Consider the following 15,296-nt stretch of genomic DNA (forward strand, 5'->3'; position numbering starts at 1 on the left):
GCGCGTCCGGAGCCTGTGCTCGGCAACGGGAGAGGCCACAGCAGTGAGAGGCCCGCGTACCGGAAAAAAAAAAAAAAAAAAAAAAAAATTCCTGGGGCCCACATGCTTCCGGGAATTCTGATCATATGAGCTTCTATCTAAAAAACTTGGGTACCTCTGCAATTCTGTGGTTTATTCCATGATCTATACAGTTCTTTTCTTTACCTAAAACAGTAATGTAAAAGTGGATCTCTTAATTTATGCCTAAATAATTGATTATATGTTTAAATTTAATTGCTTTGGAGATTTATTATTTTTTCCCCTCCTTTTAAAATAGGAATTTACTGACTGACAATGGCAAAAAAAATCTTAGAGAAGTTAGATATTCTGGATGAGCAAGCAAAGGCACTCTTGGCCATAAGAGCAAAGGTTTGTAAAATATAGGCTAAAATTCAATTTTCCATTAAAAGGTTTTTATCTCTTTATGCCTCTGTGCTGTGCTCTGAGAGAATGTTTTAAAGAAGATTTTCGGCTCCTTAACTCGCTCTTCAGCTTTACGCTTTTCCCTCTTCAGTCCATCTGTATAAATACTTGAACAAAGTTCTCTTTCGATTGCTTTCTTAACTCTATTTCTGGCTCATGTTCCACCATGTGTGTGGCTCCAGGGAGAAGAGCAGGTTGGAGAGAGCTGCCAGCTATAATTCCAATAACTCTATGTATCAATATTGTCTTTCCTAAATATATAGGTCGTTCTTAAATTCTGGACTTTGGATTTTGGAGGGAGCCTTCATGATCATCTAGTCCAACACCCTCATTTCATAGATAGAAAAAGAGTTGGTACACAAGGCCTCCAATTTTCAGTCTGCATTATTTTTCCATTGTTGCCTGCCACATAAATTCTGTGTGTGAGTGTGTGTATGTATGAAGTGAGATTAATTTTGTCCTTTCCATACCGGATTTGCCTTATATGAAAAGTGCTCCCTTTTTCACTGAGTTATGTTTTGGATTTGCTGCAGAAAAACTTCCTTCAGAGTGAAGTAAAGAAAAAGATTTCAGTGAAACCCCTGACATTTGATTTTCAGTTGGAATTTGAAAAGGATATTGCTACCTCCATATCTGAGGCAGAATCAAAGATCACAAAAGACAGATCATATGGCATTAAAAAAACAAAAAGGTAATCGTCATAACTACCTCAAACTTTCAGTTTGAACTTTTAAAGCATTATTTTATATTTGTCTTAGATTATGCAATCTATATTAAATGTAAGCTTTGTCAAGCATGTATATTTCATAATGGTTATGAGTTACAATATGCTAGATTAGCATTCTGAATATTGCTAGTTTATAAAATATTAATTATAATATTTCACTATTGCAGATGATAATTGTATATAGTAATTATAATTCCAGACTTTTAAAGAAAGACTTCTTGAGCTTTACTATATCGCCCCAAATTAATGTCAGGATTTATTTCAAACTTTAACCAACATACTGCAAAAAAAAAGTAGGCCTAGAAAACTAAGTAAGGCCGTTTCTCTGTGTACTTACAAGGGGTAGCCTGAATATGTAATAATTGGTCTTTCACTGGCATTGTGTGTGTATGTAATGTTATATAAGTTTCTAGGCATCAGAAATGTGGAGGAGAGCCCAGACGAAAGAAATACTCAGGTACAGAATCAATAGGACTTCAAATCAGTTGGACATTGGTGGTAGTGTGTTCTTACCTCATTTATTCTGTAGTAAATCACTGTATTAAGTGCAGTTTTACAGATGCCAAACCCAAGTCTTGATGAGGTAAAATAAGTTGCCCAAAGTCACAAAGCTAACACGTGGCAGAAGCTGGATTTAGACATAGCAGTCTGATTTCCGAGCCTATGCTCTTATCACTACCACATTCAACAGAATGATTTCCAGCTTTTGGTCTTGGTGACTAGATGTACTTTGGTGTTTTGTACTTAGGTGGAGATCATAGGATGAAAAGCAGATTGGAGTGGATAAGAGATTAGAGTGAGAAATGCTGAGCTTTATTTTGGATATGTTAAATTTTAGATGCCTGTGGAGCATCTAGGTGATGGCGTCCAGAAGACAATTGGACAAATATGTCTTAATCTAAAGTAAAACAAGATCATTTGGACTCAAAATACAGTTTACTCAGATTTTTGTTGTTTATGATTTACCAGGATGTCAGAACATGTTTCCATTGTGCAGCCATAAGAAAAAGGAGTTTGTTCCTAACACAAATAAATATTAGTGGTTTATGAAATTCAGCTTTATCACAAACTTCTTTCACTACTATTTTGTTTTTATGTACAGCCGATAAAAGCCAATACTTTTACTTTGAAATCATTTATAGAACTATCCATGTTAAAATAGAATATTTTAATAATACATAGAAAAAGTTGCATAAAATGGAAGTTGGGCATGTAGAGAAGGGAAAAATAATGTCTTATTATATATCATGTATTATATAATTTTAATTATATATATTTTATATTTGTATATATTTATATTTTTGAATTTATATATATGTATACCATTATGAGATAGCATAATATATGGCTATTGACCCATTAGACACATTTAAAGATAACGTGCAGTGTGTTTTATGACAGTATTTTCCAGGATGATACTGTTGCTTTCCCTTTCCTTTCTGTAGTTTATAAAGGCATCATTGATCCTGTCTTTAGTGAGGATATCAATAGCTGAGTAATGTTCCTTTTGAGTTGCTTAAGTCTGGCTAAGTTGAAGTTTGAAATCAGAGTCCAAAATAAAGACAAACAGGCACATAGTTTCAAGATTCAAAGACCAAGTAGATTTTGCTTGCTCGGTGCTCAGAGGACCAAAACTATCACACACACACACACACACACACACACACACACACAAGTACAGGAAAATGTCAAGAATTTACACAAGAATTAGGGTGTAACCTAGGCCAAAAGAAAGAAAATTTGGTTGAAGAAATGAAGAGGATCAAGTACATACAGATAAGTCCAACTGGCAGCATATCTAGGCTCCGAGTTTTGCTTTTAAGACCACTTCTAACAGTTGCCTCTCTTCAAGTAGCTTTGTGGCAATTCTGTACTGTCACTCATGCTTGAATGATTGGCCCTAAACCAAGTTCAAATAAAGAATTCTTACAACTTCATTTTAATTTTTGTTAACAGTAGCTCTGCTATCCCATACAACTGTAATTTTAATTTATTGATTTTATTCTACAAGTGTTTACTGAATGACTACTATACTCTAGGCATATGACAGCAAGAGTGAAATATTATCTCTTCAATAGAGATTCAGATAAGCAAATGGGCAAACACCAGTTGCCACAGAGAGATTCCTAATGTGAGGATCTGCAAGTTTCCTAGAGGAGGTGGCCCCTCAGGTGAGACCCAGGGAGTTAATGAAGAGGCAACAAGATTTAAGAGAGAGAAATTGATTCCAGGCCAAGGCAATAACATGAACAAAGGGTCAGCCAGAGGCAAAGGAAAGCCCAGCTCATTTGAGGAACCAAAAGTAGTTCAGTGTTGCTAGACTTGATAGGGATATGGGGTAGAGACTGGAGATGGATTGGTAAGAAATGAGGCTAAAGGGGTAAATAAAGGCCAGATCACCAAGGCCTTATGAGCCAAGTAAAGCACTCTGGCCAATCTCCTTCAGTGAGGAGCTGCTGCAGGGTTTAAACAGGGCAGTGCATACTCAGATTTGGATTTTAGAAATATCATTAAATAGCAAAAGAGGTCATTAAAAATTATGGGGGCTCCTCAGAGAACCGAACCTTTTATTAGAATTTATAGTATCTCCAGGAACTGCCTGTTCTAGGAAGCCAATCATCTTGCAGTGAGTCCTTTTTCAGCCATAGAGGAACGATTACTTAAATAACAGAGCATAAGGTGGTAAGTTTTTTCCCCATATCAACAATGATATGCTGATTACACTGGCTATATTGCACAGATTTAATTCCTCCAAATCTTGAGATGCAGCTCCTGGTCTTATAAGTTACGTTAATTATAACAGGATACCAGCCTCCACCAGTGCTCACAAACCTCACTCCTACACTAACCCAAGATGTCAGATCTGAGTCACACAGCTTTCAGCTTAGCCTAAGCCTTACATCATAACCACCACCACCAGTACCATAGTAACTCCTGGTAACTGCATGCCTCTTTCATTGTTGATCTCTGGTCTCTTGCTATTCAAAGTGTTATCTTCCATCCAGCAGCACTGGCATCACCTGGCAGCTTGTTTGAAATGCAGAATCTCTGACCTCATCCCAGATGACAGCTGCAGTTAACAAGATCCCCCAGGTGATTCCCATGGACAGTAATGATGGAGAAACCCTGCTCTAGCCCAGTGATTCTCAAACATGGAGGACTAGTTAAAACACAGATTGGGGGCCCCCACTGGCAGAGTTTTTGATTCTGTAGGTCTGGGCTGGGGCCTAATAATTTGCATGTCTAGTAAGTTTCCAGGTGATGCTGACACTGATGGTCCTGGGTCATCATCCTCTAGCTGGATGAGTCCCTCCTCTAGCTGTGTCCCACTATAACCATGCTGCCCAACACTGACATCCGTTCCATGTTTCTCCTTGGCTTGCTTAATATCATAGCAACGCTCAACCTGGTGCTACCCGATTTGTAGCTGAGCTTTGTTTTCAGAGCAGTGGTTTTCAACCCACCTGCATGTTAGTATTACCTGGGAAGCTTTAAAGTAATTGGATTCAACTTTAATTAGTTTGGAGTAGGTCCTAGGCATTACTATTTTAAAGATTTTCCCAGATGATTCTTACATAAAGCTAGGATTGAAAACCATTAAAATGCATAGGGCTTCTTTTTCAGTTACTCCCAGAGACATCTTTTCCATGTAACTATTATCTCAGGATTTCTGCATTTTTCTCGGATAAAAGGGAACTGATAAAGGTGATGGCCACAAATACCCAGAATTTGCTGGAAGGACTTTCCTAGGATTACTTTCCTGATACAGAGAGAGTTTTATAATCATTCAAAAATCTCAGTCTTTTGCCTTTCATTTGTATATAGTCTTTAAGATTTGTCAGTAAACACCAAATCTACTCTTCTTTGCAACTTTTCATAATTGGACCTTTTACAGAAGAGCCATACTTCGGCTTCCCTGGTGGCGCAGTGGTTGAGAGTCCGCCTGCCGATGCAGGGGACATGGGTTCATGCCCCGGTCTGGGAAGATCCCACGTGCCGCGAAGCGGCTGGGCCTGTGAGCCATGGCCGCTGAGCCTGTGCGTCCGGAGCCTGTGCTCCGCAACGGGAGAGGCCACAACAGTGAGAGGCCTGCGTACCGCAAAAAAAAAAAAAAAAAACCTAAGCATTCAGTACTGGATTATCAGATGAAAATGGCAAATTTACCATTTATTAAGTGGTAAGAAATAGGAAACAATTTAGGAGTAAGTAGACAGATTTAGATTAATAGGGTCTTCTCATTAGAAGAATTATTTTCCTAAAAATAAATTCAAAATAATATTCCTTTCAGAAATATTTTTACGACAGAAGGATAAACTTGCATAAGGAAAGATAATGAAATATAGAGACTATGGTAAGAGCCTATAGTGAAATTTAATTGGTCAAATTCCACATGAAAAGCCCGCACACCACAACAAAGAGTAGCCCCCGCTCGCTGCAACTAGGGAAAGCCCGCGTGCAGCAACGAAGACCCAACACAGCCAAAAATGAATAAATAAATAAATAAGATAGTAATGAGATACACGAGCCATGTTTACATATGGCAATCATTTCGACGATAAAATCCTAGGTAAAGTATGACTTATAATAGGTAGGTGGGTTGGGGAGGGACAGGAGCAGAAAGGAGAAGGAGGCATTTAAGTAAGTGAAAACAGAGATTCATGCCTTGCTTGCTGCTACCCACACAACTTCTCCCTTACCTGGGCACAGGTTCTTTAAAGGCCCCACGAGGATTCTGGGCAGGTAACAGCCCTGCCTCCTCTAGCTCTCTGTGGCGAGAGCTTCACTTCTGGGCTGGATGGTTCCTCTTCCCTCCAGCTGGAAGAGGACTCCCACTTATTGCTCATACCTGGAGAAACCTGAGACTCTCCCGCAAAGCTTCTCAGCAGTGGCTGCTCACTTCAGAGTATTTGGAAAATGCACTGAGCCCTGCCCTAGAGATTGTGATTTAACTAGTAGGGAAGAGTCTGGGCATAGGTAATTTTTCAGAGCACCCCGGATGGTTCTAATATACAACTAGAGGTTTGAGAACCATTTCTGGAGGCCTCTTCATTTCTCACTCCCTCAGCTGCCATGTGAGACCCTCTCATGACAGCTTGTTTACCACTGATCACTGCAAAAGAATCTTCTCTCACTGCCTGATACTACCTGAGTCCCAAATAGCCTGACCTTCATAGGTGCTGCAAGAACCCACACTCACTGAAATGAGTAAAGAGAAACCACAGGTCATTTAAGGGGACTCACATGAAGGATAGAGATGAAGCCAAACAATCAGAACAGGTACCTGACTCCTAACGAGGCAGACTTATGGGAGGAAACAGAAGAGAACTTTAGAAAATATCTCTCTTAAGGACAGTAAACAGGAGAAAAGGGTATTTGAAAAATAATAGACATTTTTGAATCAAAACCTGAGTAGGGAAATTAAAAATAGAATACAGATGAAGACTGAATTGGTAATCTAGAAGATCAAATAAAGGCACAATCTTATAAAAACACCAAAAAATGGAAATCAGAAGAGAGACATGTAGATACATTCAGGATACTCAGTATGAAAATATATATTTAATACATAAAGCAGGAGAGTAAGAAACAGATGGTGAGGAAATAATCAAAGAAATATAAGAAAAAAGTGCCCTTTGTTTAAGACAGACTTGAATCTTCAAATCAAAAGTGTTACTAAGTGCTAGACTTATGGTAAAATTACCCAATTCCAAAGGCACAGGAAAAAAGCAGTTAATTACAAAGGAAAGGATAGCAAATCAGTTTCATATGTCTCATCTGCATCTCTGAGGCTAGAAAATAGTAAGCCATTTTCAACTTCTAACAAAATGTCAATCCAGGAATCTGCTATTCGGATGAATCATCATTTATATTTGAGAACAAAAGAAAGACAAGTTTTTGGACATGAAAGACTTTAGAATGTAAACTGCTTATTTATTCTTTCTGAGGGACTTGGAGAAATATTTTTATCCAAATTTAAATTAAATATGAATAAAATAAAGATCCAAACTGGGTATCTTTATTACACAAAAATGCATTTGAAATTTTCCCATGGTGTCTGAATGAAATTCTGGACTTCCACCTCAAAGTGGCTGTTCTATAAAAACATAAAACATTCCAAAGATTACCATGTAAGTGGTCCATACGAGATTTCAAGTTGGGAAGAGGCAGCTTTAGCTCAACCCCCATCCTCCCATCTGAGCTGTACTTTTCTCTGGGTTTCTTCCTTTGTTTGCCAGTGGAACTTCAATGGTCCATTCCAGACACATGCAGCAGCCTTCCTTTAATTCCAGCCCATGCAGCACAAATCAAGGCCTTTACTTGTATTCCCTTTAAGTCAACTGCAACAGGATGTAATTTCACAGGGAATTTTTCTAACTATAAGACAAAAAAAGTGGGAGAGGGAAAAGGATGAATTTTTAAACATTCAAGCAGCCCCAAACCAATACAACTTACAAAAACCAGATTTATAAATTTATGCTAGTGAACTAACCTACCAAATTTATAACTCCAGTTTCATTCCTCATATTGTATGAAAACCCAGTGCTGGGCTTCCCTGGTGGCACAGTGGTTGAGAGTCCACCTGCCGATGCAGGGGACACGGGTTTGTGCCCCGGTCTGTGAAGATCCCACAATGCTATGAGATTAGATATCAATTACGGGAAAAAATCTGTAAAAAATACAAATACATGGAGGCTAAACAATACACTACTTAATAACCAAGAGATCACTGAAGACATCAAAGAGGAAATAAAAAAATACCTAGAAACAAATGACAATAAAAACACGACGACCCAAAACCTATGGGATGCAGCAAAAGCAGTTCTAAGAGGGAAGTTTATAGCAATACAATCCTACCTCAAGAAACAAGAAACATCTCAAATAAACAACTTAACCTTACACCTAAAGCAATTAGAGAAAGAAGAACAAAAAACCCCAAAGTTAGCAGAAGGAAAGAAATCATAAAGATCAGATTAGAAATAAATGAAAAAGAAATGAAGGAAACAATAGGAAAGATCAATAAAACTAAAAGCTGGTTCTTTGAGACGATAAACAAAATTGATAAACCATTAGCCAGACTCATCAAGAAAAAAAGGGAGAAGACTCAAAACAACAGAATTAGAAATGAAAAAGGAGAAGAAACAACTGACACTGCAGAAATACAAAGGATCATGAGAGATTACTGCAAGCAACTGTAGCCAATAAAATGGATAACCTGGAAGAAATGGACAAATTCTTAGAAAAGTACAAACTTCCAAGACTGAACCAGGAAGAAATAGAAAATATAAACAGACCAGTCATAAGTACTGAAATTGAGACTGCGATTAAAAATCTTCCAACAAAAAAAAGCCAAGGACCAGATGGCTTCACAGGCGAATTCTACCAAACATTTAGAGAAGAGATAACACCCATCTTTCTTAAAGTCTTCCAAAATATAGCAGAGGGAGGAACACTCCCCAACTCATTCTACCAGGCCACCATCACCCTGATACCAAAACCAGACAAAGATGTCACAAAGAAAGAAAACTACAGGCCAATATCACTGATGAACATAGATGCAAAAATCCTCAACAAAATACTAGCAAACAGAACCCAACAGCACATTAAAAGGAGCATACACCATGACGAAGTGGGGTTTATCCCAGGAATGCAAGGATTCTTCAATATATGCAAATCAACCAATGTGATACACCATCTTAACAAATTGAAGGAGAAAAACCATATGATCATCACAATAGATGCAGAAAAAGCTTTTGACAAAATTCAACACCCACTTATGATAAAACCCCACAGAAAGTAGGCATAGAGGGAACTTTCCTCAACATAATAAAGGCCATATATGACAAACCCACAGCCAACATCATTCTCAATGGTGAAAAACTGAAACCATTTCCTCTAAGATCAGGAACAAGACAAAGTTGCCCACTCTCACCACTGTTATTCAACATAGTTTTGGAAGTTTTAGCCATAGCAATCAGACAAGAAAAAGAAATAAAAGGAATCCAAATCAGAAAAGAAGTAAAGCTGTCACTGTTTGCAGATGACATGATACTATACATACAGAACCCTAAAGATGCTACCAGAAAACTACTAGAGCTAATCAATGAATGTGGTAAAGTAGCAGGATACAAAATTATTGCACAGAATTCTCTTGCATTCCTATATACTAATGATGAAAAATCTAAAAGAGAAATTAAGGAAACACTCCCATTTACCATTGCAACAAAAAGAATAAAATACCAGAAATAAACCTACTTAAGGAGACAAAAGACCTGTATGCAGTAAACTATAAGACACTGATGAAAGGAATTAAAGATGATACAAACAGATGGAGAGATATACCATGTTCTTGGATTGGAAGAATCAACATTGTGAAAATTACTACCCAAAGCAATTTACAGATTCAGTGCAATCCCTATCAAACTACCAGTGGCATTTTTCACAGAACTAGAACAAAAAAAAATCACAATTTGTATGGAAACACAAAAGACCCTGAATAGCCAAAGCAATCTTGAGAAAGAAAAACAGAGCAGGAAGAATCAGGCTCCTGGACTTCAAACTATACTACAAAGCTACAGGAATCAAGACAGTATGGTACTGGCACAAAAAAAGGAATATAGATCAATGGAATAGGATAGAAATCCCAGAGATTAAACCCACACACATATGGTCACCTTATTTTTGATAAAGCAGGCGAGAATATACAATGGAGAAAAGACAGCCTCTTTTCTGGTAAAACTGGACAGCTACATGTAAAAGAATGAAGTTAGGGACTCCCCTGGTGGCACAGTGGTTGAGAGTCTGCCTGCCAATGCAGGGGACACAGGTTAGATCCCTGGTCTAGGAAGATCCCACATGCCGCGGAGCAACTAAGCCCGTGTGCCACAACTACTGAGCCTGCTCTCTAGAGCCCGTGAGCCACAGCTGCTGAACCCACGTGCCACAACTACTGAAGTCCTCACGCCTAGAGCCGGTGCTCCACAACAAGAGAAGCCGGTGCTCCACAACAAGAGAAGCCAGTGCAATGAGAAGCCCGTGCGCCACAACAAAGAGTAGCCCCACTTGCGGCAACTGGAGAAAGCCTGCGCGCAGCAACAAAGACCGAAAGCAGCCAAAAATAAATAAATAAAAATTTAAAAAAAAAGAATGAAGTTAGAAACCTCCCTAACACCATACACAAAAATAAACTCAAAATGGATTAAAGGCCTAGATGTAAGGCCAGACACTATAAAACTCTTAGAGGAAAACATAGGCAGAACAGTCTATGACATAAATCACAACAAGATCCTTTTTGACCCACCTCCTAGAGAAATGGAAATAAAAACAAAAATAAACAAATGGGACCCAATGAAACTTAAAAGCTTTTGCACAGCAAAGGAAACTGTAAACAAGATGAAAAGACAACCCTCAGAATGGGAGAAAATATTTGCTAATGAAGCAGCTGACAAAGGATTAATCTCTAAATTTTACAAGCAGCTCATGCAGCTCAATATCAAAAAAACAAACAACCCAATCCAAAAATGGGCAGAAGACCTAAATAGACATTTCTCCAAAGAAGATATACAGATTGCCAACAAATGCGTGAAAGGATGCTCAATATCACTAATCATTAGAGAAATGCAAATCAAAACTACAATGAGGTATCACCTCACATCAGTCAGAATGGCCATCATCAAAAAATCTACAAACAATAAATGCTGGAGAGGGTGTGGAGAAAAGGGAACCCTCTTTCACTGTTGGTGGGAATGTAAATTGATACAGCCACTATGGAGAACAGTATGGAAGTTCCTTAAAAAACTGAAAATAGAACTACCATATGACCCAGCAATGCCATTACTGGGCATATGCCCTGAGAAAACCATAATTCAAAAAGAGTCATGTACTACAATGTTCATTGCAGCACTATTTACAATAGGCAGGACATGGAAGCAACTTAAGTGTCCATCATTGGATGAATGGATAAAGAAGATGTGGCACATATATACAATGGACTATTACTCAGCCATAAAAAGAAATGAAATTGAGTTATTTGTAGTGAAGTTGATGGACGTAGAGACTGTCACAGTGTGAAGTAAGTCATAAAGGGAAAAACAAATGCCATATGCTAACACATATATATGGATTCTAGAGAAAAGAAAAAGGTTCTGAAGAGCCTAGGGGCAGAACAGGTATAAAGACGCAGACGTAGAGAATGGACTTGAGTACACAGGGAGGGGGAAGGGTAAGCTGGGACGAAGTGAGATGGCATGGACATATATACACTATCAAATATAAAATAGAAAGCTAGTGGGAAGCAGCTGCATAGCACAGGGAGATCAGCTTGGTGCTTTGTGACCACCTAGAGGAGTGGGATAGAGAGGATGGGAGGGAGATGCAAGATTGAGGAGATATGGGGATATATGTATATGTATAGCTGATTCACTTTGTTATAAAGCAGAAACCAACATACCACTGTAAAGCAATTATACTTCAATAAAGATGTAAAAAAAAACAAAGCTGTCATCTCCCAGTACTTCCACCAGACTTTGGCTTTCCTCTCATAAGCACACTGAATCTTTAAGAACATTTTGCAAAATTAGCATGTTTAAGACCTCCCCAAAGAATGTTAAAATGACCATAATTTAAGAAATTGAAGAGAAGAAACAGACAACATAAAGGCACAATATTAGTAATGAGAAAGGAGCTATGATGATGGATGTAGAAGAAATTAAAATAATTATAATGAGTGCTTCATATAACTGAGCTGCTTTGAAACATGAGTCTGTTAGTGGATAATCTGGGAAAATATGAATGATGAAAATAGAATCAAGAAGAAAAAGAAAATGTAACTAAATCAATAACTAGAAAATTTTGAGAAATTGTCAAAGAACTGTTTTACAAAAGCAGTGTCTTGGATTTCCCTGGGGTGCAGTGGTTAAGAATCTGCCTGCCAATGCAGGGGACACGGGTTCAAGCCCTGGTCCGGGAAGATGCCGCGGAGCAACTAAGCCCGTGTGCCACAACTACTGAGCCTGCGCTCTAGAGCCCGCGAGCCACAACTACTGAGCCCATGTTCCACAACTACTGAAACCCACGTGCCTAGAGCCCGTGCTCCACAACAAGAGAAGCCACTGCAATGAGATGCCTGCACACCGCAACGAAGAGTAACCCCCGCTCACCACAACTAGAGAAAGCCTGTGCGCAGCAAGGAAGACCCAACACAGCCAAAAATAAATGAAATAAAATAATTTATTAAGAAAAAACAAAAAGCAGAGTCTTGAAGCTGTATCAGGGTGACTACAACGTTTCAAAGAAGTATTTAAATGGTTTCTGAGCATAGAGATGGAATAGTTCCAATTCTTTTTATAAAGATAGCTTTGAACCTCAAGTCTGACCACAAGAATATAAAACCATTGCAGTATCTCGCTTATAAATATAGATTTTTTTTAAATCTAAAATAAAAATATTAGCTTAACTGTTTCACTGCCTTTCTCAACTTGGGAACATAAAACATAAAGCAGTTTTATGTTTATTTCTCCAATTTCACTCTGATCATTTTTGGTTATTAAAAGTCTGACCAGTTTAGTATTTTGATCCTACGTTTTAGTTGTGGTTTCCTCTTCCCCCATATCAGCCAGTTTAGTGACCTGAAATGAAAAGGGGTATGGCCAGTAATTTGATTCTTCCTGTCCTGGCCTGTAAGTGGGAGATGAGTGTGGTCTTCCTCTAGCGCACCTTCTCTTCTTCCCTCTTTTAATCTTTTTTTTTCTTCTGGTATGGGATCATTGGTGTGCTAGAGCCAGCTCCCAACAATTTGTTAGAGCTGATTGTTGAATCTTCAGGGATTTTGTTAGATGGTTATTAAACACAGTCATTATTTAAATTAAATATGTAAGCTAAAAATTCAGTGACATACTAAAAAAGATAAAACTCATCACCTCCTAATTATTTTATTACATTTCACTATTATCTAATGTTTTTTGTTTGTTTGTTTGTTATTTGAAAGCCCAGTGTTTGATTTTATTTCATCCAACAGAAGGTTCTATTTGTGGTACTGAACAGACGGTGGGGATTAGAGCTGAGAGGGGGCAGAAAAAGGAAAAAAAAGCCACATCCACTACCACGCATAGGTTTTCCCCAGAATTGCCGCGTGGGGATGAATGAGTGATTCTGGAATTTATCACCTTCTCTCTCCTCCCTTCCTCTGGCTTCCGCTGGGTCTCGATAATGCCCATGTCTTCAACAGGAGGTCCCAAGGCGCGGGGCAGTGGGGAGATCCCTGGGGCAAAAGGCGTCACCCCGCGGCTGCAGTGAGCGGCAGGTGCCTATCTAACGTAAATAATTCTTGTAACAACCCCAAGAGGTAAATACTACCTTCAGTTGGCATATGAGGGACTGAGATTCAGAGAAACTCAATATTCTGCAGAAGTTTTCATAGAGTTTAGATGCAAAGTATGGTCTAACCTCAAAGCCCATGCTCTTTGGTTCACTGTAAGGAAATCCATATCTGAACATCTCTATATATTCTGCAAATGTATTTGAAAAAATACCTTAGTAAGATAAGGATAAAAAAATCATCTCCTTAACAAGACTATATAGCCAACAACATTAGGGTGGAATCTTTGACACATTCCCATTTAAATTAGAAACAGAGGGATGCCCGTTCTCACTAGTATGCCAAACTATTCTGGAAGTACTTGCCAATGATATTAAATAACAACATAATATACAAATTTAAATGTTTTGAAAGGAACAGATAAATTATTTTATGAAGATTAAATGATTGTTTATTGAAAAACCTAAAGAGAATAAACTGAAAACTCATTGGAAATTGTAAGATTATAAGAGAGTTCAATCAAAATTTACCAAAACAATTCATACATTCAACAAATATTTATTGTACGTGTACTATGTGCCAGTCACTGTTCTAGGTGCTAGGAATACAACGGTGACTAAAACAAAGACCCTGCCCTCAATTTGCATTCTAGGATAAGGTGGAGAGACAGATAACAAATAAACAAGCAAATGAATGTATAATATACATTCACTAGTGATAAATGCTGTGAAGAAAAATATAGTAAATTAACGGAATTAAGATTGATTCCCATAATTTACTATATTAGATGAGAGGGGGCACAAAAAGACCTTTCTGGAGAGATGGAAATTTGAGTAAAGACTTATGAAATACATCTCTTATGATTTAAGTGAGTAAACCTTGCAATACCTAGGGGAAGAATATTACAGGCAGAGGGGAGAGCAAGGGCCAAGGTACTTACGTGGGAGCATAAGTTCCTTTCCTTAAGCCAAACAGCCAAAAAACTCACTCTGCTTCCATGTGGAGGAGAGGGGTAAAGGGACACACAGAGAGAGGCCTGGAGGGGCATTCAATGGAAGCTCCTCTACTTGGAAATACAAGAATTGGGAGGAAAGTTTCTGTCTTACAATGAGAATTGTGAATTTCATTTCAGTGTGACAGGAAACGGTTGGAGGGAAATGAGAGTCTCATTTATATTTTACAGGTGCCACCATGGTTGCATTGGGAAAATACTGCTGGGCACAAGAGTGATAGCAGAGAGAGCAGATAGAAGAAGACGAGGGATGTAGAGAAGTAGTTCAGATGAGAGATGAAGGGGCCTTGGACTAGGGTAGATGTGATGAGGAAAGAGGTGGTTAGATTTGGAGTGTATTTCAAAGAAAGGTCCAATGAGATGTGCTGAGATATCGGGAACGAGATATGGGGAACGAGAGAAAGAAAAGTCAAAGATGATTGCAGAGTTTTTGGCCTAAGCCTCTGGCTGAATGGAAATGAGAAAACCTGGGGAAGGAACAGATTGGAAAGGAAGTGGAAGCAAACATTTGGTTTTGAATATGTTTGAAATTCCCATGATATATCTAACTGCAGAAATCATGTAGCAGTTGGATATATAAATCTGGAGCTCAGGGAAGAGTTTGGGGTCTGTACTATAAATCTGGAGGACATCAACCTATAGATAATAAAAGGTGGGAGACTGGATGACATAAACTAAAGGTGAGTGTCTGAGTCATAGCATTTAGAGGTCAGAAATATCATAAATTATATAATTATTATAATTACATACCCTCAATAGTCATTTAAAGAATTTAGTGGAGA

General features: G+C 38.3%; 1 protein-coding gene across 1 annotated transcript in view; it reads left to right on the plus strand.

Moving 5' to 3' along the window:
• Positions 1-333: 333 nt before the first annotated feature.
• The window catches only part of C1H1orf141 (chromosome 1 C1orf141 homolog), a 39,068-nt gene continuing 24,105 nt past the window's right edge, over positions 334-15,296 (plus strand). Inside the window, 2 exon segments of the mRNA XM_033851638.2 lie at positions 334-408; positions 996-1,153. Of these exon segments, the coding sequence (XP_033707529.1) occupies positions 334-408; positions 996-1,153 (233 nt within the window).

The sequence above is a fragment of the Tursiops truncatus genome, chromosome 1 (assembly GCF_011762595.2).
Source record: "Tursiops truncatus isolate mTurTru1 chromosome 1, mTurTru1.mat.Y, whole genome shotgun sequence".
NCBI lineage: Eukaryota > Metazoa > Chordata > Mammalia > Artiodactyla > Delphinidae > Tursiops > Tursiops truncatus.